This window comes from Pezoporus occidentalis, unplaced genomic scaffold, assembly GCF_034315485.1.
Source record: "Pezoporus occidentalis ecotype Australia unplaced genomic scaffold, CSIRO_AGI_Poc_V1 ctg386, whole genome shotgun sequence".
Lineage (NCBI taxonomy): Eukaryota > Metazoa > Chordata > Aves > Psittaciformes > Psittacidae > Pezoporus > Pezoporus occidentalis.
Window position 1 is genome coordinate 79,479 of NW_026915709.1, and position 23,044 is coordinate 102,522.

At 64.0% G+C, this 23,044-nt stretch overlaps 2 protein-coding genes across 3 annotated transcripts in view; one reads left to right on the forward strand and one right to left on the reverse strand.

Annotated features, from left to right (window-relative positions):
* Positions 1-23,044, forward strand: part of LOC134170628 (dedicator of cytokinesis protein 2-like) — a 48,382-nt gene that overhangs the window by 15,975 nt on the left and 9,363 nt on the right. For both annotated transcript variants that reach the window (XM_062632169.1, XM_062632171.1), the window contains exons 24-28: positions 1,847-1,917; positions 2,188-2,294; positions 3,445-3,572; positions 4,176-4,232; positions 5,201-5,296. In XM_062632169.1, coding sequence (XP_062488153.1) covers positions 1,847-1,917; positions 2,188-2,294; positions 3,445-3,572; positions 4,176-4,232; positions 5,201-5,296 — 459 coding nt within the window. The remainder of the gene's footprint in view (positions 1-1,846; positions 1,918-2,187; positions 2,295-3,444; positions 3,573-4,175; positions 4,233-5,200; positions 5,297-23,044) is intronic.
* On the reverse strand, positions 6,557-21,442 carry LOC134170631 (uncharacterized). Its single transcript, XM_062632182.1, has 4 exons — positions 21,350-21,442; positions 12,114-13,929; positions 9,365-9,439; positions 6,557-6,896 (listed from the first exon to the last, which is right to left on the reverse strand). The coding sequence occupies exons 2-4, from the start codon at positions 13,670-13,672 to the stop codon at positions 6,698-6,700; spliced, it is 1,833 nt and encodes a 610-aa protein (XP_062488166.1). The 5' UTR covers positions 13,673-13,929; positions 21,350-21,442; the 3' UTR covers positions 6,557-6,697.

Genomic DNA, 23,044 nt, shown 5'->3' on the forward strand with positions numbered 1-23,044 from the left:
CTGGGCATGGCCATGGCCTTTACCAGCACCTGGTGCCGAGGTCCCCCCTGTGCCCATGTGATGGTGCTGGGGCTGGAGCCGAGCGGAGAACGCCATGGATCCATGTGTGCTCCATGATGTCAATCAGGGAGAGGAGGCAGGAGCTGGGGCTGGGGTTGGTGTCTCTTTGGTGCTGTGCCAGGGTGAGGATGGTGTCTGGGATGGAGAGAGGCGCATGGGGATCCCATCACACGCAGTGTCCTTGGACAAGCGGCAGCTCCTGTGTTGTATTATTTCATGGCAGCCTCAGTTAATCCCTTATAACCTAAACCAAGCAGTCTTGCAGACCACACAGCAGCCACCCTGCTGGGGAGGAGCAGGACGGTTCCTCCTTACCCCCTCTCCCATCCAAACAGCATCTTGTTCTGATTGCCATCTCAGTGCTGCTGCTCTAGAGACTGCTATGGAAACCGCTGCAGCTCCCACAGCTCCTAGCACCATGATCAGGGCTGCAGGGAACAGATCCTGCAAACGCAGCCCGAGTGGAGCCGTGGTCCAGGCAGAGGTGGTTGGGAAGAGGCATCCCTGCAGCGGCTCCGGTGGGTCAGGGTAGCTGTGGCGGTGGTGATGGCACATTACAGCCATGGGCATGCATGTGCAGCCGGATCCACCAGCCACGTGCCAAAGGGCTGCAGAGGAGGCCGAGGACACTTGGGAGAGGGGAAACCCATGTCTGGGATCCAGCTGTGCCGGGAGCCAACCGAGGTGTGGGGAGACACGGAGATGCTCTGGGGCTGGAGCACCTCTGGTCTGGAGACAGGCTGGGACCTGGCCTTGTTCTGCTGGAACACAGGTGATCGTGCCTGGCACTGGTCAGGGAATTCTCAAAGGTGGGAATTATCAGGAAGGGGCTCAAGAAGACACCGGCAAATGTCCTTTGCCACAGTGTAAGTCCCTGTGTGCATCTGCGCTGGGTGTCCGCGCTTTGGAACCTGCAGTGGAGCTGGAAAGGCCCCAGTGAAGGGCGACGAGTGCACGAGGTGGGGTCCCAATGAGGGCAGGGCAGAGCAGAGCTGGGACATGGAGCTGTGGAATCCCTCTGTCTGGAGAGGGTGGGAGGCGGCGATGGCTGCTCCAAGGGCTGATCCTCGGGGAAAAACCCACCCAGGGTGGTTCAAACATGAAGAGCCTCTGCCTCGGGAGGCAGCTCAGGGGCCTGTGAGCCGGCTCCTTCGGGGGGGATCCGGTGGATCTGCAGGCAGGGAAGCTCCTGCCATGATGCTGAAGTGCAGGAGTGTGTGTGACCGTCCCAGCTGCACCCGGAGACTGGAGGGTCCCTGGCTCCAGGCTGAGGTCCGGAAAGGCTGGAAAGACCAGGGAAGCTGGGGACGAGCAGAAAGTGCATCATTTGTGCTGCTCAGTCACATCGTGGATGTAATGAGGGTGGTTTTAGTGCAGACCAGCTCGGGGTTGGTGTTTGCTGTTCCCAAACCAGGAAAACCCGCTGCAGTGCTGGGGTTACAGCAGCATGGCTGGGCCCTGCACACCCCATATCACCCCGTATCGCACTGCAGGGTATGTGTCCTGGTGTCACCGGGCTGGAGCCGGTTGTTGCGGCTGCCGTGGCAGAGGCGGTGACTGGGTTCAGTGATTTCGGGTGCCGGTGGCTCAGCAGGAGGAACCTGCTCCCCGTGGGATGCCCGCTCCCTGGGGATGGTGCCCGGGCTGCTGCTTTAACCAGAGGGGCTGGATAGGGATGGTTCCGGAGCAGCAGCCGCAGCCTGGGGGGGTCCGGGGTCACCCCCCTGCCCGCAGCATCCAGCCGGCAGAGCGCGGCAGTGCCGGCAGCGCCGCTGTGTCTCTGCAGGGAGCGGCCCTGAAGTTCCTGCCCTCCATTCTTGAGGACGTGTGTGGGATCCTCGACTCCTCCGTGCTGGGGTAGGGTCCTCATCACCCCCGTCACCCCCAACCTGCCGCAGCCGCGCCTGCCCCATCCCCTGTGGTGACCCCGCACCCTGGGAGCTGCCGGCGGGGACGCAGCCTGGTGCCCTTCAGTGCAAACCCTCCTGGGCTCGGGCTGCTCTGCGAGGTGGGGCAGCTCAGCCGTGGAACAGCCTCGTCCCAGCCGCGGCACGGGGACAGCCGGTCCCGGCCCCCGGCGCTCGGGAAAGCCGCCGGCAGCCGCGGGTCCCACACGCTCCTCCGCAGGGCGCTGCTGCGGGACTTCATTGGGAACCTGCCACCGCAGCGGCTGCTGAGGCACAAGCTGCAGTCCCTGAGCGACATCGTCCACAGCAAAGCCTTCCAGTCCTACGGTGAGAGGGGAACCGGGGGGGCGGGTGCTGAGCCTCTGGGAAGGCCATGGAATGGGATGGAATGGGGACGAGTCCCTGCCTCAGTGACCCTCCTCTACCTGCGGTGCCCAGGTGGCTCTGCTGGGAGGGACACAATGCCCAGACCCCCACCGGGTGCACCCAGGGCTATGGAGTGAACCATGGAGCTGCTGCGAAGGCTGGAGCAGCTCTGCTCTGGAGCCAGGCTGGGAGAGCTGGGCTGGGGCAGCCTGGAGAAGGCTCCTGAAGGAGAGACCTCAGAGCAGCTCCAGTGCCTAAAGGGCTGCAGGAAAGCTGGAGGGGGGCTTGGGACAAGGGCCTGTAGGGACAGGCCAAGGCGAATGGCTTTAAGCTGCCAGAGGGGAGACTGAGATGAGCTCTTAGGCAGAAGCTCTTCCCTAGGAGGGTGCAGAGCAGCTGCGGCTGTCCCATCCCTGGCAGTGTTCAAGGCCAGGTTGGACACAGGAGCTTGGAGCAAGCTGCTCTAGGGGAGGGGGTCCCTGCCTGTGGCAGGGGTTGGGGCTGGGTGAGCTTTAAGCTCCTTTCAATACAAACCAGTCTGTGGTTCTGTGATAAACAGTGTAAGGTGCTGGGAGCCTTAATGGTCCCTTGCTGCCTCTGAGGACAAGGTCACAGTCCCAGGGACCTCTGGAGTACAGGGTAGGATGCAGTGGGATGAGCAGGTTTTTCATGGATTCAGCAGCAGAAGCCCTGGTTTGCCCAGCTGCTGCCCGGCTTAAAGTCTCCCAGCTTAAAGTCTCCCAGCTTAAAGAGTCTCCCAGCTGAAGGAGCCTCTGTCTGTCCAATCTGAAGCACCTTCAGCAGAGCAGGGCAGCAGAACCAGGTCCACTGTGGAGCTGAAGCAAACCAGATTGAGGCTTTTTCTGTTGACTTGCCTTTGGCTGTGTATCGGGGCAGCAGATTCCCTCCCTGGAGCTTTCTTGACAGGACTCAATGTTGCTCCAAAACCCACTCCATGGAGGGGGAAGGTGACTGCTCCGTGCAGGGGAGTTGCAGCCCAGTGCAGACGTTGTGCTGGTCCCATCCATCCTGCTGGTCCCTGCCCTGCCCAGTGCTCCCGGTGCTCCTGGTGCTGGCAGCCACCATCCTGGCACCTCCGTGTCGCCCGCAGGTTGCCGGGAGCTGCTGCTGCAGGCGGCCGTGCCGCTGCTGCAGGACCTGGTGGCAAAGGGGGAGGAGGAGGAGGCCTGCATCGAGCTGCTCAGCAGCATCCTGGAGGTGCTGTACGAGGCCCAGAAGGTAAATCCCATCCCCTCGGCTCCTCCTTTCCCTCTCCAGTCATCACCTTGCAGCGACCTGAAAACCCCCTTTGAGAAAGGTTAAGCATGAGCTACTGGCCATGATATGGTTGGGGCTGGTTTTGGTCACCTAAAGTCAAATGGGGCTGTTGGTGGCCACTGTCCCACTGGGAACCTGCCCACGATGGGGGGAAAACCCGTTTGATTTCCACCTCAGGTGCTCTCCAAAGAGCTCCCAAGCAATGGGGGAAGTGCAGAAGGTTCCTCCAAGCCCAGGGCCAGAGGATCAGGCGCTGCAGCACCAACTGTGCCTCTCACTGTCCCTGCCCTGCACACCAGGAGGATGGTGAGGGCAGGGAGAAGGTCCCTGGGCACCACTGCGCTCCAGAGTCAGCAGTGACAGACCTAAATGTGCTCCATGAGCAGGGAGCAGACCATGCCCCAGAGCCCCTGCCCAGTGCCAAAGGGACAAATCCTGCTGCCCCAGGCACGGCGCTGCTGTGGGTGTCTGACCGCCCAGATGTGACCCATCCTCGATGCCTCCCATGGGCCAGGACTGTCTGTGCTGGCACCAGCCCCACATCCAGGGATCTGTTCATTGCAGAGAGCGGAGGAGCTGGAGACGCAACCCGGCACAGGCAAGGAGCGGCATCAGGAGCTGGTGAGTGCTGTGCTTGGCTTCAGTGCTTGACACATGGTGTGAGGTGTCAGGAAGGGTTGATCTGCATCCCACTACAGTGACAAACCCACATGGTCACCCAGAGCCAGAGCTGATGCAGTGATGCTGCAGGGATGCTGCAGTGTGGGACCAGCAGGGCTGGGGCCCACAGGGCTCTGTGCTTACTGGGATCCCCCAGCACCCTGTCCTGCCCTGAGGGGGGTCTGGACCCACACCTTCACCCAGGCCCCATGGACTTGGTGCTGTGTTGTGCACCTTCAGGTGCCTGGGAGAGGAGCGGGTGCTGGAGCACACCCGGGTGCTCGAGGCACATGTATGTGGTTGTGGTCCTGGAGCAGGTCTGGCAGAGCAGGGCCAGGGATGAAGATTGCTTTTGTTAGAACACAGGAAGGATAAGGCAGCACTGGGGGATGCTGGGTTATGTCACTGCAGTGCCAGGCTGATGTACCAGGGTACCAGGGGTGTTCACACCTCAGTAGCCATCCCCCTTGCCCCATGTTTAGATTGGATATAAGGAAGAAGTTCTTTACTGTGAGGGTGGTGAGGCACTGGAATGGGTTGCCCAGGGAGGTTGTGAATGCTCCATCCCTGGTGGTGTTCAAAGCCAGGTTGGACAGAGCCTTGGGTGGCGTGGTTTAGTGTGATGTGTCCCTGCCCATTGCAGGGGGGTTGGAACTTGGTGATCTTAAGGTCCCTTCCAACCCTATTCCATGATTCTATGTTGCCTGGGTGCTCCCTCCACCCCAGGCCTATCTACAGCTACCCGCTGTCTTCCGGAGGCAGCAGTAACTGCCCTGCACACGCGGCCGGTGCCCCCAGCCCCGGGACCGCAGGAGCCGTGTGCCGGTGGCGCGGTTCCCATCAGCCCTGTGCCGATGCCGCCGCCCGTCCGCTCCCTCCCTCCCCGCCCCGCGGCCTCAGGCGCGGCCCCGACGCCCATTCCCTCGCAGGTGCGGGTGAAGCAGCACGTCCGGCTGGTCCTGGAGCGCCTCCTGCACCCCGTCACCCGCAGGGTGATCGTCCTGGACCGGGAGAGCTCCCTGCGGGTGAGTGCCGCGCCCCGGGGCTGCTGCCTGCGCGGGATGGGGCAGCTGCGGAGGGCTCCTGTGCCCAGCGCCGCAGCCCCGGGTCCCGCTGCCTGCGGGGGTGTGGGGGGGTGGACGCGGCAGGATGAGGGAGGGAAGGGGAGCAGCGCCGGGAGCAGCTCTGGAGCGGGGGGGGCATTGGGAGGAGCAGGCAGTGCCCCTTTTGGGAAGCAGAGGAGGGCTTCGGGCTGTGCTCTATAGGAAACAGGCGACTGGAGCCGGTGAACAGTCACAGGTTCATGTGCCAAGATCACACGGGAGGAGCGGGGACACCTCGTGGAGGGGTGGGCAGGTCAGAGCTCTGCTCGGCCCCGGCTTCCAGCACCGACCCAGCACGAAGGAGGGGACCGGAGCTGTGGCCAGGGTGGCTCCACGGGCACCGATGGGACGTGGGGCAGAGCTGCTCCGGGACACGAGGAGCCGCGTCCCGTGCTCCGGGAGCCCGGAGGGAGCGATGGGGTTGGGCAGCAGCGGGGAACCGCCGTGCCGTGGGGAAGCTCCGTGCCGTGGGGAAGCGCTGTGCCGTGGTGAAGGGCTTTGCCGTCGAGAAGTGCAGTGCCGTGGGGAATTGCTGTGCCATGGGGAAGTACCGTGCCATGGGGAAGTACCGTGCCATGGGGAAGTACCGTGCCGTGGGGCAGTGCTGTGCCGCGGAGAAGCGCCGCGCTGTGCTATGCTGTGCTGTGCTGTGTTGTGCTGTGGCCGGGGAGGCGCTGGACGTCCGGAGCAGCATCTCAGCCGTTTGCCTTGAGCCTTGCCGAGCTAAGGCTGCAGTTTGCCATCCTGCTTTGTCCTTGTCCCTGAAGACCCGACTGACGGGGGTGCAGCAGCGGGATGGAAGCTCTTCCCCCACAGCCCACCCTCCCTGCGGGGGGTTGGGAACAGGTCTCACAGGGACCATTGTCCTGGTGCAGCCTCAGTGCCTGTGGTTACTGCGGGCTGCCCGAATACGGGGGGCAGCCCCTGCTCTGGGGCACGGGGATGGGCACCGGGAACACTGTGGCTGTTGGTGGCACTTGGGGAGCCCCAGTCCTGGGGCTGGGTGAGCGCTGCAGGGGAAGAGCCCCGAGCCCCATCCTCATCCTCAGCCCCATCCTCATCCTCACCCAGAACAGAAGCACACAGTGGAGAGGATGTAACAAAAATAGCGTCCCCGTGGGATTTATTGAGTTCCCATCACACACCGGCCCCGGCCCCTTGCCCTGGTGCCACACCAGGTCACACACCCAGTTTACAGACCTGGTTGGTTCCACAGGGGCTTCATTGCTCTGAACCAAGGGTTAGAAATAGAAAAGCTGGTGCTACCAAACCCTGCTGGAGCAGGGGGGGACAGGGCAGGCCTCAGGGCTGGGCCGTGCCCGCTCACAAGAACCAGAAGCATTTCCGCCGGTGTTTCTTGGGGTCCATCTTCATGGGCGGCCTCAGCCCCGGTGATGGCTCCTGGCGCGGTGGCACCGCGGTGCCCACCACAGCCTCCGGGGAGCCGGGGGCCACGTCCCCATCCATATGGCTCAGCACGCGCTGGAAGCGGCCCTCCTGCTGCCGGAAATCGTGCTCCACGCTGCAGGAATGGGGGGAGCAGGGTCAGTGTCCCCGCATGGACATCTCCATGAGCCTGTGCCCCACTGCCACCTCCCTCCCTGCATCCCCCCCATGCTCAGCCCCACGCACGTTGCCAGGGCACGTCCCTGGGAGCCCCACTGCGCTCCCAGGGTTGCTGGGATGCATGGGGTAGGGGGTGCAGGACCCATCCTGCTGCAGCGCTGCTGGCCTGTGGCTGTTGGGAATGGCTGAACCCACGTGAAGGGGCCTCGCACGGGAGCAGCCACTGGTGGGAGCCTGGGGAGCAGAGTGCCCCTAGGGGAGTTTTTATCATGGAACCATGGAATGGTTACAGCTGGAAGGGACCTTAAAGCTCCTCCAGCTCCAACCCCTGCCACGGGCAGGGACACCTTCCACTAGAGCAGCTTGCTCCAAGCCCCTGTGTCCAGACTGGCCTTGGACACTGCCAGGGATGGGGCAGCCACAGCTTCTCTGGGCATTTAGAGTGAAGGAGCTCTGGTGAGGAGATGGAACAGGGACCAGCACAGCCAAGCTCAAGAGAAAGGCAGAGCACAGCCAAGCTCAAGAGAAAGGCAGAGGCAGCGCCAGGCTCTGAGGATGGATGAGGAAGAAGGTGCAGGAGGGCAGCTGAGGGTGGCTGACCCCGAAAGCCGCCCTGTACCAGGTCAGGAGCTGTTTGTCCTGGCAGGAGGGACCTCTGGATGCTCTGGCACAGGAGGTGCCACACATCCAGCAGCAGACCCCAATGCGCAGCAGGACGGCTGCTTGCAATGGGTGACAGGCAGAAGCTGCCTGCAGGACATGGCAGCAGGATGTCCCTTTGCAGAGGCACATGGTGACCCCAGGAACCCTGCCCCAGAACCCCCCGTGTGCTGGGCTGCACCCCGAGAGCATGAGCAGCAGCTCAGGGAGGGGATCCTGCCCCTCTGCTGTGCTCTGGGGAGACCCCCCCCCACAGTCCTGATCCAGCTCTGGGGCATGCGAGGGCTGTGCTGCTGCCCATCAATCCCTGCACTGGGGATGCAAGGAACCAGGTGCCCTGGCTCTGTCTGGGTAGGGGAAGCTGGGGCTGTGCCCCCACTGCAGCCCTGAGGCTTCCTGAGGGTGCCGGAGCCCCCCGGTATTCCCACAGCCTTGCTGGCTGTGGCGCGCTGCTTCCCCATGGGCCGCTGGGATCTCCTGCCAGCACATCCCATGGGATGAGGAGTGCTGCAGGATGTGACGGCTCCGCACATGGGGAGCGTCTGTCACCTCCTGTCACCTCCCCTGCGGGACAGCGGCTGTCCCCAGCTGCTCCCAGCGGGAAGGACGAGTTGTGGCACAGTCCCATGGGGAGGGGGCGGTGCGGAGGACCCCAGCTCCCCAGCACGCAGTGCAGGGCTCATGGCTGCGATGGAGGTGCTTGGCTTGTGAGTACCCCTGGGATGGGACATGGGCAGGCAGGGCTGTACCCCCCCGTGGGTCACCCCTGGGTGCTGCCCCAGCTCCGGGCACCCAATGCCCAGGATTGCTGTGCCTCCACTGCCCACGTCCCACCAGAGCCTCTCCTCGCTCACGGCAGCACAGCCCAGAGCAGCCCCAGCAGGGACTGGCCATCACAGGGGGCCACCTCCGGGGATGTGACATCCTTGCACGGCTCCGCTGTGCGCAGACCAGGCAGGGCCCATTGGCACCCACAGCCCTGTGAGCTGCACCAGGGAAGCTCGTGGTGTAAACAGGAGGAGAACGAGAACTGAGGCAGCACCCGAGGGTGCGCAGGGGCTGCACCCTCACCCGTTCCCCATTGGTAGAATGGCCCTTTTCCAGCGGAGAAGTCTCCCGTGGCCTGACCTAGAGCAGAGCCAAAGCCCCAGCGAGCAGCAGGAACCCCCTGTGTGACCAACAACCAACTGCAGCAACTCCCCTGCCAGCTGCAGCCTGGCAGCTCCCACCCTGGGAACCACCCCATCTCCTGGGAGCGGGAGCTGCAGAGACAAAGGGACCAGGCTCAGAGCAAGCACAAGCAGGGCTCTGCTCTGAAGGAGCTGGCTGCAGCCGTGAGGTGCCCGCACCCACATGGACACAGCCATGTGCCACAGGAACAGATGCTCCCCACGTGCTCCTGCACCTTTTCCCTTTGAGGTCCCTGCAATGGCCTTTGCCAGGGTCAGGACCCGGCTCAGGAGGTCTCCGCTGACCCCACGCAGCCGGGTTTGTGTCCTAGGGTGCTGGAGGTGTTTCTGGCACAAAGGAGGGACAACAGGGAAAGCTGTGCCTGTGTTAGTGCCATGTCCCCTTGGGTGTGGACAGGGTGAGACCCCGCAGCCCCTCACGACCACAGGCACAGAAGATGGGCACAGGCAGGTCCCCTCCCTCCCCAGCAGCGTCCCCCCCGTACGTCTATCCCGGAGCCCCAGCAGGAGCCTGCGGGACGCAGGAGAGCAGGGATGCCCCGGGAATGGGCAGGGAGCCGGGGCGGGCTCGTACCTGTAGATGATGCAGGCGCAGTCCCGGCAGGTGCCGCAGTTGGCGATGTCTTGCCCTGTCCGGTACGAGTGTCGCCTGCGGCAGAGCAGAGGCGCTGTGAGCCCGGAGAGCTGCCCTGCAGCAGCCAGGAGCCGGGACTGGCACCCCTGATCCAGGCTCCTCTCCTCCCTGATCCCGGCTCCTCTCCTCCCTGATCCCGGCTCCTCTCCTCCCTGATCCCGGCTCCTCTCTCCCTGATCCCGGCTCCTCTCCTCCCTGATCCCGGCTCCTCTCTCCCTGATCCCGGCTCCTCTCCTCCCTGATCCCGGCTCCTTTCCTTCCTGATCCCAGCTCCTCTCCTCCCTGATCCCGGCTCATTTCCTCCCTGATCCCAGCTCCTCTCCTCTCTGATCCCGGCTCCTTTCCTCCCTGATCCCAGCTCCTCTCCTCCCTGATCCTGGCTCCTCTCCTCCCTGGATCCCGGCTCCTCTCCTCCCTGATCCTCTCCTCCCTGATCCCGGCTCCTCTCCTCCCTGATCCCGGCTCCTCTCCTCCCTGATTCTGGCTCCTCTCTTCCCTGATCCCGGCTCCTCTCCTCCCTGGATCCCGGCTCCTCTCCTCCTGTGATGCTGGTTAGTGCCAGGCCGAACGAGGTGGTGCCTCAGCAGACATGAGCAGGGCGGAAGCCCTGAATCTTTCACGCTGTGTCTGCCTTTCATCCCCATCCCAGAGCTGTGCTTTGTGCCACAGCCCCCCCAGGTCACTGTGTGTGTCCCACACATGGCACTAGGGCAGGAGCGGGGGCACTGGCAGCAAAGCAGTGCTCTGACAGATGGGCAGAGGCTCATCCGAGCCCACACCACACCCGGGGTTTATATCTTTTTGATGCTTTTGGACTGGAGAAGTATTCACGGAAAGACACAGGACTCAGATGAAGGCAAAGCTCTCTCCTGTGGTGCCCAACTGCTCTGGAGCCAGGCTGAGAGAGCTGGGCTGGGTCAGCCTGGAGAAGAGAAGGCTCCTGAAGGGGAGACCTGAGAGCAGCTCCAGTGCCTAAAGGGGCTGCAGGAAAGCTGGAGAGGGGCTTGGGACAAGCGCCTGTAGGGACAGGCCAAGGGGAATGGCTTTAACCTGCCCGAGGGGAGACTGAGATGAGCTCTGAGGCAGAAGCTCTTCCCTGTGAGGGTGCTGAGGCACTGGCACAGGGTGCCCAGAGAAGCTGTGGCTGCCCCATCCCTGGCAGTGCTCAAGGCCAGGTTGGGCACAGGGGCTTGGAGCAAGCTGCTCTAGTGGAAGGGGTCCCTGCCTGTGGCAGGGTTTAGAGCTGGAGGAGCTTTAAGGCCCCTTCAACCCAAACCAGTCATACTCTGATTCTATGATAAGGTTGCTGTGAAATGCTTTTGGTCACCTCTGCAGGCTCCATCCCCCCTCCTGGGCAGAGCAGGCTGCAGTTTTTTGGGGGACAGTTGAGAATCACCCCCTGTCTCACATTGTAGTCACATTTTCCTGTTAGTCTTCCTCCTGTTCCTTGACCTTGATCATGTTCTCAGCCCTCAGGAACTAGGTCTTAATGCACCAAATTGTTTTACATTGGGGATTTCCCTGTTAGCACATAAATTAGATCATGATTATATATATATACACATGGTGCATAAATATATGGGTGCGTAGGGATATCCAATGCACAGCCTGCACCTCGCCCAGGAGGAGTGAATTGCGGGATAGGGGTTCGGGGTGGGATGCTGCTGGCAGTAGGTGCCAGCAACCTGCTCTAGTGGAAGGTGTCCCTGCCCTTGGCAGGGGGCTGGAGCTGGAGGAGCTTTAAGGCCCCTTCCAATCTACACACTGCTCTTTGCTGCTGTCCCCATGAGGAGTGGGGGACAGGAGCTGCTTGGGCACTGGGTACTTTCACCCCTGGGTGGCCAAATGCCATGGCAGGGACCAGGGATCTCCATCCCCTTGGTCTAAACCACAGCCTGTCCTGGCTGCACGACCTCCCCATGTCCCATCCCATCAGCTCTGCTCTGGGAGGTGGCATCAGGGTGTCTCTGCCTGAGCTCCAGTTACGGCCAGCCCAGGCTTAATCCAGTTCCATGAGCAGATCCTTGTGCTGCCCCGGTGGGATCCAGCTGTCTCAGAACAGGGGGAGTAAGCTCCTGAGGGCTTTTCTGGCCAGGACCAGGTCTGCATGGGGTGAGTGGCTCCTGGCATCTCCTGGGGGGTTGATGGCCCTTGTGGGAGATGAGTTTGGAGGCTCTCAGCTCTGGGCCATCACAGACTTATCTCTAACACCATGGAGCAGGTCCTGTGCAGGGCAGGGTGGGGTGGGGGTGAGGGTGGGGAGCACCTCCCCAGGGCACAGACACATCATCAGCTGATAAATCTGTGCCATGGGTAACTCAAGGATGGGTGAAAGCAGGCTGAGAACAGAGAGTTGCTCCTAGGGCATCTGCCATGGCCAGGCTGAGCCTGCAGGTGGGAAGTGACATCCCGGTTCCCATTCCCAGTGACTGATGGGCACATCAGCTGCTCCAGAGCTGGGCAGGGACACAGCTTCCATTGTCCCCATGGCTGCATCCCTCACCCTATCCCCGGCATGGGCAGAACAAGCCAGAGATGTTGTACCAAGACATGGTGCCACCCGCACGGGGATGGCAGCTCTGAGTGAACACGTGGGAGGTGGCAGCACCCAGTGCTGTGCCAGGACCCCCCTGTCCCCCTTCCGAGCCCTGCAGGGACATCAGGCCCCCCTCCAGCCCTGCGGGCTCACCCGTCCCGCTGCGCCTCCTTCTTCTCCAGGTCCTGGATGACGTCCAGCAGCACACGGATGGTCTGTTGGCTGGTCTCCAGCACCCCTTCCAGGGACTGCAGCTGGGACTGCAGGTCCCCGCGCTCCCCGGGCCCCGCTCCCTGAGCTGTCCGCGCCTCCTCGTCCCCCGCGGGGGGCCCCTTGGTCACCACCACGAGCTGCAGAAGGTCCTGGACGTGGCGCAGCGTCTCTGACTGCTGCGGGGTGAGGCAGGCCCGGGGCAGCTCCGGTGCCCGCCCGGGCGGCTGCGTCCCAAGCGGCGCCCCGTGTCCCTGCGGTGCTGCGGAGCCGGGCCCAGGCTCGTTGCGGATGCCGCGGGGCTCCGGCCGGGGCAGTGCCGCGGAGGCAGAGCGGGGCCAGCCCTGCGCTGGTGACAGGGGGTCTGCAGAGGAGCAGCAGGGCCCCCCCCAGGGCGAGCCGCAGAGCTGGTGCTGGGGGGTCGGAGGAGTGCTCTGAGCTGGCTGGTGGAGGCCGGGGATGCCCGTGGCAGCAATGGTCGACGGGTGGTACGGCTGGGGCTGGGAGTGCCCCTGGGGCAGGGGCCGGGGATGCCCGAGGGGCTGGGGCTGCCCGTGGGGCAGGGGCTGAGGGTTCTCAAGGGGCTGGGGGTGTCCGAGGGACTGGGGCTGCCCATGGGGCAGGTGCTGGGGGTGTCCGAGGGGCAGGGGCTGGGATTGCCCGTGGGGCAAGGGCTGAGGGTGCTGGATGGGCAGGGGCTGGGTGTGTCTGAAAGACTGGGGTTGCCCATGGGGCAGGGGCTGGGGGTGTCCGTGGGGCTGGGGTTGCCCGAGGGTCTGGAGGTGCCCCCGGGGCAGGCTCCACTCTGAGTCGCTCCGGCCAAGTGCCCGCAGCTCGGCGGGCCGGGGCTGGCCGCAGGGCACGGATGCAGGGCGCGGGGTGGTCCCACGGCTCCCCCCGGGGCTCCTGCGGGGCCGGACACAGGCAGTGGGCAGTGGGCAGGCCTCAGGGACACAGCGGGCAGCGGAACACCCGGCCGTGCCCGGGACAGGGGCACCGGAATAGGGAAGGCTGCGGGGCTCCTGAGGGGTGGGCACGGAAACCCCTGGGCACCGGGGGCCAGCCGGAAGCACCGCGGCCCCGGGCACGTCGCAGATGCTCTTGCTACGGGGCTGAGAGGCCGTCAAGGGCTTGTGGAGGCTGGGGGAGGTCTGGATGGCCGTGCTCATGCACGCCCTGCGCGGCATGGGCAGCGTCAGCGAGCCCGGCTGGGCATGGGCCCGGCTCGGCGAGGCACGGAGAGGGGCGGCCGCCGGCTCAGGGGCGTCCCTGGGGGGCGGCGAGGCACGAGGGGTGTCGGGGCTGGGTGCTGCCGAGGGCTCCACGCCGCCCTCCACCAGGTCCTTGAAGCGAACCTGCTGCGTGCGGTTGCGGCGGCGCTTGAGGCGGCTCTCGATGTCGGGCGAGTCGCGGTTGAGCAGCACCGAGCGCACGGTCATGGCTTTGTCCTGGCTGCCCTCGCCCGCGGGCGCCGGGCTGGGCACGGGCTCCCGGCTGACCATGGCTCTGGGCCCCGGGTCCGGCGGCTGCAGCCGGGGCCGGGGGCAGCCTCATCCCGCGCCCGAGAGCCGGGGGGATGCTGCGCGGGAGGCGGGCATCGTGCCCCCAGCCCGGCCCTACGGGCCCCGACCCCCGGCAGCACCGCCCGTGGCCGAGCCCCCGCGCTGCCGGCCCCCCATGTTCGCGCTGCTGTCGCGCCGCTCAGTGCCGAGCTGCCCGCGCCGTCGGGTGCTGAACGTCCCTGCCCATGGCTCCGGACCTGCGGGGACACAGAGGGGTGCGTGAGTCCCCGTCCCAGCGCCGCAGCCCCCCGAGCACCGGAGCATTCCCCGCTGCTGCCGCTGGCCCTGCCCGCTCCCTGCCAGCCCCGTCACCAAACGCGAAGAGACAAGCTTTGATCTCCAGCGCTGCCTCTTCAGCACAAAGAGAAGGAAAAAAGAGAAACCCCTTTAGCATAAACACGTTCCAAGTTCACAGCTCAAATCAAGCAGAAGCGGCTGTTAAAAATAGCTCTGGCTCCGTGGGGCTGGTGCCTCGTGTGCTGGCAGCAGGACGGCAGCGTGGGGCAGGCACAGGGGCAACGTGTGGGATGGACGGACACAGGGTACCCACAGGGCACGAGGCACCAGGGTGTGGGGCACCCAAAGTGTGTGGGACATGGCTGGGGTGGGCACAGCACCCAGCCTGAGTGGGGCAGGACCACACTGGCCACAGGGGACCCGTCATGCATGAGACATGGTTGGAATGGGCATTGGGGACCCGCCGTGCATGAGGACATGTCCCTGGCCATAACCCCACCAGCACCAACCCCTTACTCCTGCCTTGCTCTGCCCCTGCCCACCCGGTCCCTGGCCTCTGCACCGGCTCCTCACACTGCTTCGGAACATGACACTGTGGGGCACACAGCAGAAGCCGTGCCTGCGATGTCCTGGGTGCGGAGGAGGCTAAGGAATGGCTCATTTCGGGAAGCAGCACCAGGAGTGGTGCCAGCCCCAGTGGACAGTGGTGCTGTTTCTCTTGGCCATTCAGTCTCCCAGCGTTCCAGAAACGCCAGAAGTACAAATGAGCACTGCGGGCTCCCTATGGCACAGACTTACCCCTTGTACCACACCATGTCCCGCATCCTGCATTCCGTAACCCCTGCCCCAGCCCACTGCTTGGCACACAATGAGGGAGCCTCGCTGGCTCTGCAGCCCCCCTCTGATGGACACATGGGGTCAGCCCCCCCCCCCCCCCCCCCCCCGCGGCGCCCCTCTCCTCTTGCCTTCCTGCTGTTCCAGAGTGCGCAGTGACCTGGAGTCACCCCGGTACCGACCCAGCTTCCTCCGTGCCGAGCAGCCCGGCTCCCGCACCCCCAGCCCTGCACTAGTCGGGATGCTGCTCCATGCTCCATGCTCCCTCCCGAGCCTGGAGCCGTGCCCAGACACGGGGAGTGTTTGTGAGGCCGGACGCGACGGAGACACGGGAGGGACGGGGCAGCTCGTTAGTATGGGCAGCAACGGGCGCAGGAGGGAGCTGGCGCGGGGATGGAGCCAGCGCTGCCCGCCCTGCTCCCCGCAACCCCGGGGGAGACGTGCCCTGCCCGTGGTGCCTGGCCGTGGATGGGGCCGTGCCAGTACCGGTGCTGCGCGGGGCTCAGTGCTTCCACCCTGGTCTCACATCAGCATTCCCAGCTGCAGCGGGGCAATGCACTGAGTGGCAGAGGGTCCGGCCCGCACGTTTCCAAGCTGGATGAGCCTCCTGAGCATGGATCGGGACCAGCACAATCAGGCTGAGCACTCCCCGGGGGCTGCCAGCGTGTGGCCAGCCTGCTCCAGAGCCTTCCCAACAAGAGCACTGACAGGCACAGGACAGAGGGAGCCAGGAACCTGCTCCAACGTCTGAGCACGGGCGCTCCCAGCAGGGTCCAGGCGCAGCCCCGGAGCCCGCAGCAGGGACCTCAGTGGCAGCAGAGCACATGAGGCTGTGCCATTGCCCACACAGCAAACAGGACGCTGTCAGTCACCCCCTGCCTCCCAAAGAGCACCACCAGGGAGAGCAGGGCTGAGCCACAAGGACAAGGAGAGAGTCTGTAAGTTATCTGTGCACTTAACTCCGTTTGGGAACAGCTCCAAGGATGTCAAACACCAAGAGCCAGGACCCTCCCTCTTGTCCCTGTGGGTGCTTTATGGTACACTGGGATTTGGCACCGCATCCAGGCACTATTTGCCATGTGCTGGAATCTTCAAGCTCTGGAAAGCCCGGCCATAAGACGGCATCAGGGCTCATTATCCCAACCAGTAGCTCCAGTACCCGATGGGCCACCCCATGCTGTAGCTGGGTCTGAGGAAACCGCTCTGCCTGGAAGTACAGCTCCAGGGTCATTCGGATGCACGGAGAGCCATGGGAAGCCCAGGGAACCAGCCCCCAGCCACACCAGCACATTCCAGTTGCCATCTTCAGGAACGTTTACAAGGAAATGGTGCTCTGCACCCCTGGGAAAACTCAGTACTGAGAACATGTGGGGTACCCGCAGCTGAGAGAAGGGCAAGAGAGGAAAAGGGTGAACACAGAGAAGGAGCAGGGAGGGGCGCTGGGCTGGGGGGGGGCAGCCAGAGGAGCCACTTCCTCACAGAGTGCGGCTGGGGCAGCCTGGAAGGGATTTGTTCCCTTCTGTGCCACAGCGGATGCTGCACCTCAGCAGGTTTTTAAGGTCTGAGTGGTTTTCTCCTGTCAGTTCCTATGGGAATGAGCGCGTGAACACGGTGTGACAGCAGGTCACATTAGATGATGTCGAGAGAAAACCAGGCAACACTGCTGCCGTGCAGGAGGTGACAGGAGCATTCAGTGGTGGGCTCCTGGGTTGAGGTGGGTGCTCAGTGCACTTGGGAACAATGTCTCCTCCACTGAGTGAGCCCCGGAGCCATCAGGAGCCACTTCCCATGGTTCCCATGACTCAGCCATGGCCAGCGCCAAACTCCAGCCCTCAGACAGCCCTCGCTGCCTGCAAACCCAAACTCTCCTCGGAGCAATGGGGATGTTCTGAACCACGCAGCAGCCACCCCCAGCCCAGAGCCTGCAGATCCATGAGCCTCCTGCACCACTTCCGATGCTGGGATCTCAAACCTGGTCCTGCATCACCAGCCCGGGCTGTGCCGGTGCACTGGCAGCTCCTACCCACAGCTTCCCCTTGGGAAGCCAATGGCTGGTACTGGCTGAGGGTGGTTTTTGAGAGGCAGGCACCAGATCTGCTGGGGTTTTGTGCCGAGACATCCTGTGAGGGCTGTGGGGTTGGCCTCAGAGGAAGAGCCCTGCTCCTCCTCCTCTGGAGCAGCAAGGCCCAGCCCAGCTCTTCCTCCTGACTCGATGGATGTTGATGTCCTGCAGCACAGACCAGCCAGGGCTGCGGGGCAGGTCCCAGGCAAGATCCAAGGGCAGGGCCATAGGCACTCACAGAGGTTCCGGCTGCCCCCCCCACCATGAACAACCCACCCATCCCTGGCCAGCTTTGCTCCCTTCTCCACCCATCCTCCACCTCCTGGCAGTGGCAGAGGGAGAACCAGGGCAGACAGATAAATCTTCCCCTCAGGACGCAGGAAGCCGAGAGATTTATGAGAGGAAGTCAGATTCTCCTGGAGCTGAGAAGAGCTGATTGCCCGTCACCACTGCGGGTGCAGCGGCTTTCCTGGGATGGAACCTTTGCTCTTCCCCATCTCTGGCAAGGAGAAAGCTGCCACTGACGATGGGCAGGGGCGGCACTGGAGGGCGAGGCGTTTGCTCTCAGCAGAGGCCAAGCAGGAGCCGGGGTCACCACCCCGCACTCAGCAGCAGAGCTTAATCCCGCCTTGGCTTCGGAGCACTCGGCGCGATTGAACTCGTGTTGGAGCAACTGCGGGACTCAAGGACTCGGGGCCTCTCCTCGGGGCAGGTCACAAGCCCCAGATCTGGCTCCTCACTGAGGAAGCTGCTCCATGAAGCCAGCTTATGCCCTGCCCTCGTGGTTCTCTTGGAGGCTCTTCCAGACCCCGGCTGCTCACAAAGCATCACAGACCCCCAGCGTCCTGCAGGCACTGAGTCATGGCCCTTTATATCCGACTGTGCTCATGCCGTAACAGCGCCTGTGCCTGAGCAGCTCAGACCCTGTGCCGAACACATCCCCTCTCCGGCTCCCCCTGGCAGTGCTCACCCCATCCAGCCCTGTTGTGTCCCCAGGGCCAGCTCCTGGTGTCCCCTGGTCCTCGCTCCACTCCTGCTCCACTCGAGCTCCTCCCTCACGTCACTGTCCAAGGCAAGGGAGGTGTTGGCTCTGCTCAGAGAGCCTGGGGCTCCCTGGAAGCACTGGGCAGAGGGCGGCAGGCACAGAGCCCTGCACCCCAGCACCATTGCCCAGGGTCACGGACACACGGGTCCCCCTGCACCCGCTGGCATGAGCTAGGACTCGCTTGCTCCTCTATTTAGGTCACAGGCTGAAGGGCTCTGTGAGAGAATCAGTCACTCGCTGCCATGGGCCCAGGAGGAGGCTCTGGGAGCTGGGACCCCCATCACCCACCCCTGCAGCAGCAGCACCCTGCGGGCACCTCTCCAGGGCTGCTGCATCCTGGGTAATGCCCCGTGGAGGGATCCGTCAGTTAGGGAAGAGCAGCATCCTCCTCCGGGCACACAGAGGTCATCGGCTCTGCTCCCTTTCAACTGCAGCGATGCTGGTGCTGTCAGATGGAGACTTCACATGGTCGGTCAGGAGACACAGTGAAGTGCACAAAGCTTTCAGAAGCCAAATGATTCCTCTTCCATGGATGCTAATACAGCTGTGATGACAGCTCTCACTGCTACCCGCTGGCGTTCCCACCTCTCCCTGCCAGGCAGAGGAGCACCGGCACCACCACTCTAAGTGGGACATGATGAGCTGGGGTGACCTTCCCCTGGGAATGCGGGCAGGCCGTGGCAGGGAGCCCTGGGAGCCGGTACCCAGCAGGAGGCTGTTGCCTTTGAGCCCCAGGGCTCCACCTCGGTGAGTGCCCCTTGCAGTCTGCAGCAGCCGCTGGGGTCCAGCATCCACAGAAGAGACCACGGCAGGAGGATGGAAACACCCTTGTGGGCTGTGTCCTTCCAGAGAACGCGGCGTGGGCTCTGTTAATGTTCCTCATTGTCCTGGAGACCCCTTGTGCTGCAGGACAAGGGAAAATGCTTGACCTGGAGACCCAGCCTGGAGGGCAGCTGGTGCCCAGCAGTGGAGCACATGGGCTCCGCCAGCACCTGCAGCACGGGCTGCTCCTGCAGCGACTGGAGGGTGAGGGAAATAGGACATGGCCCAAACAGTTCTGGCAGAAGGAGACACAGCTCATGGAATCACAGAGTAGAATCAGAATGGTCTGGTTGAAGGAACCTTAAAGCTCCTCCAGTTCCAACCCCCTACCATGGGCAGGAGCACTTTTCACTAGAGCAGCTTGCTCCAAGCCCTGTCCAGCCTGTCCATCACAAGAGCAGCTCCATGCTCTCCTGGGGAGGCACATCCCACCTCTCAGGGGGTGGTGCCCGGGCCCTCATCTGAGCGAGAGGAGCAGCTGCCAGGACAGGAACACGACAGAGCGGGACTCGGTGTGCTCCTGCACGTGCCAGGAATCCCATTGGGAGCCACAAGCTGTCCACAAAGCACATCTATGGAACAAGCTGGAACGGCTTCGCCACCAGGCAGCTCCCAGAGGCAGCTGCACCACCACAGTCAACCCTGTGTGCACCAGTCCTGACTGCAGGGGCTCAGCCCTGGGTGCAGGCAGGGACACCCTGTCCCCCCATCAGCCTGGTCCTTGCCATGGGGCAGCCCCTGTTCCCCTGCCGGCCTGGTGCTGCCCTGGGGAGCCCAGCCACGGTGCTGGCCCGGGCGCAGGAGCCGCTGCAGCTGCAGCCTCCCGACACAGAGCAGGAGAATGTCCTCTCGGAATACAAATTCCTGCCTTCAAGTGGATGTTCAATGCAGGCGCACAGGTCTCCGTGTGCTTCAGACAACGCCACTACCAGGGGAATTCAGGAATTAGAGAGTGCTTTTCCTCACCCTGTGCCTCGGTTTCCCCACCCAAGCAGTTGGGAACACACGGACCATTTCCATAGAGACACAGGACAGACCCTGTCCAAGAGCACTGCTTAGCATGGCAGTAGCATACTTACTACAGACAGGAACAGACCCACTAATTATTTGTGGCCTCTGGATGCTACCATACCATTAAATAATTACAATAATTATAATTCATAGAGAAGATAACCTCAGTCTAAAGGAGCTTCTGTGGTTAAATCCACTCTGAGTGCACAGCAGGGACCAAACGCTTCCCATGGAAAGGAAGCACCGGCAATGGATGATGGGTGCCAGCCTGAGCCCGGCTCTGCCCGGGGGTCACCTCCGCGGCCCCTCTCCTCGGGCAGCACTGGCAGGGAAGGACATGGCCGGGGGCCCCAGCATCCCTTGTCCCCTGGGAGGTGCCAGGTGTGGAGACCACCGTGAGACCTGTCCCCATGCAGGCACACACTGCAAAGCCAGGTCCCTGCAAAGCCGGGTCCTGGTGGTTACTCACACGTGTCCAGCTCATGCTCCTAACAGATGAGCTCCATGAAGACCTTCTCCAGGCTCCTCTACAAGACCCCACAGCTCTAACCGGGTTTTGCATGCGCTCCCATGGGGACAAGAGGGACTGGAGCAGCCCCGAGAGCTTCACCTTCCTGTGTAACCGTCAGCAAACAAGGCTGTGCCTGGCTCCACTGCCAAAGCCCCACCAGCAGCCACCGAGGCCTTGACCACAGAACACGGTGCTGGGAGCTGCTGGGAGCAACATGGGCTGAATCCCTCCAGCGTGAGCAGCCGGCGTCAACGCAGCGTGTGGTACCCAAAGTGACATCCCTGGGATCGTGCGTGTGCGTGTGTCACCCATACAGAGCCCTGGCTGATGGACGTGTCTCCTAACAAGGGGGAGCCGAGCACCAGCAGAGCGAGATCCCACATCTCCTGCATGGAGCTGCCGGGCGAGCGGAGCTGCCACAGCCGAGCAGCAGCGCAGGGACGCGACCCCGGGTGTCCTCACCCCTCTGACACGCGGATCTCAACGCAGATTTACCTCCCTCGGCTGCACCCCACGCCGCTGCCACCAGCACGCTGCAGCCCCCCGGACCCCAACCATGGTGGCCCGCGGGGTGAGGGGTGCCCGGCACGGGGTGTCCGGTACCACCGGCGCCCCGCACTGCCCCGGGGCAGCTCCTGCTCGGGCCGAGGAGGGGGGAACCCAGGAGTGCTGCGACCTCGGTTGCACGGGGCGGCCGAGGCCGCTCGGGGCCGGGCACCGCGCACCGGCGAGGGGGGCGAAACGGGGCACCGCGGATCCATCCCCCTCGCTCCCCGCCAGGCTCCTATCTCCGGCCGCACCGGGCACCGCGCACCCCCGGGCCGCTGCCCGCACCGCCGCGGGGTTCCGGTGTCGGGGCTCCCCGCACTGATCCGCGGTTCCTGGCCCCGGGATCCCCCCCCCCCGGTTCCCGCACCGCGTGGGGTCGCGGTCCCGGCCCCGGTGCCGCCGCCGCGGCTCTCCCGGCTCACCGAGCGGGGCCGCAGGGCCGATGCCCGCCGATGCCCGCCGAGCGCAGCCCGGCCCGGCCCGGCCCGGCCCGCCCCGCTCCGCCGCTCCCAGTCGCCGGGCCCCGCGTCCCAGCCCGCCCCGTACCTGGTGCTCGGCGGCGGCGGCGCTGGTCGGGCAGCAGCGGGTGCCGGGCACGGCGGGGCGGGGCGGAGCCGCGCGGGATCGCCGGTACCGGGGCGGAGCCGCCGGGGAGGAGCGAGGCGGGGCCGGGGGCGGGGCCGGCGGGACGCGGGGGCCGGGATGCCCGGGCGGGGCGGAGCGGCCGGGAGCGCGGTACCGGTATCCTTGTACGTGCCCCGGGCAGCGGGGGCTCCACATCCGCACCTGAGGGCAGGGAAGGGACCGGGCCCCGGGGGGTGCGAGCGCCGTGGCCGGTGCGGTGCTCGGGGCCGAGCACACGGTGGGGCAGAGCCCAGATTCCCTCCGCCATCACCGGTGCAGGCAGCGTGCCCGTGGGCGGTGGGACCCCACTGCGGCGAGTCTCTGTGGGAGAGGAGCCTCCCCCGGGGTAGCAGAGACCCTCTTCCCCAGCTGGGAGCCGGTCTTGCCGGTGGTCCTAGCGGTGTCCCGGGGCTGCACCCCTGCCTGTACACGAGAAATGGACCCCAGAACCTCGGTGAGGTGCAGCAGTGGCTGCACAGCCTGGCTCTGTCAGCAGGAAGCAGCCCCAGCTCCCACCGTGAGGTCCTCCCGAGACCGGGGCTCCGTGGCATCACACACATGGATGCTCAGGGACCATTGGCGGGTTTGTGGCAGCACTTTGCCGGTGTTTAGCTTGCAGTGAGGACATCCCCCACTCCCGAGTGAGTCCTGGAGCAGGCCAGGACTGAGGAGGAGGGAGTGATTCACCTCCAGCTTCGACGGCAAGTTGGACTTGCTGGGGCTTGGGTGCCTCTGCAGGATCCCTGCTGTGCCTGTGCGGGTGCCCTGCATGGAGGTGCTGCTGGCGCTGCTGAGAGCCTTCAGCAGGGAGCCTCAGGTCTGTGCCTGTGCCTCCACCCTCGTGCTCAAGGACTGGGACCTGTTGGGCTTTTATCCATTTGCTTCTCACAAGATAGCTCCCCGCGTATGTCCAGGGCTGTGATGCGGTGCTCCTGTGCTCACCCCTGCCCTTCCCTGGGACCAACCCAGCCCCACTGCCTGTGGGATGCCAGCATCCTGGCCCTGGCAGGGCGGTGATGTTGGCAGTGGCAGCTTTGCTGTGCTGCTGCATGCCCGGGGATGCTCAGACTCCTACAATGCCACTTGAGGGCTCGGAGCTGCTTTGTGCACACACACACACAACGGTGACCCGTGGCTCTGACCTCGGCTTTCAGGCTTCAGCTGCTGCTCAGTGCCCTGAGGAGTTCCCTGTAGCTTTATCCCAGGAGCAAACCTATCACAGACTCATCCACGTTAGAGGCATCGTGAAGAAAACGTTGCTGTAATGAACAGGAGAGGAGCCGCAGTGGGAGCAGCACCTGGGCCTCTGGTTCATGAGAGCAGCTGAGCAGCGTGGGGGTCAGGCATGGGCCCTCTCATCCTGCATTCAGGAATGCTGCTCAGCCGGTGCTGCACCTCCCGACAGAACCGTGAGCACCCAGAGCAGGAGTGGAGTTAATGACTCAATATGGGACCCTTTGCCAGGGGCACTCCAGACACATCAGCCTCCGGAATGGAGCTACTTGTGTTTCAAAAGGCCCTTCCATCCACACAGAGCCTTAAATTGCTTAAACGTTAGAAACTATCCACAGTCAAGGTGCAGCTGGGGACCCTGTCTGCACAAGCAGCACGGCACCG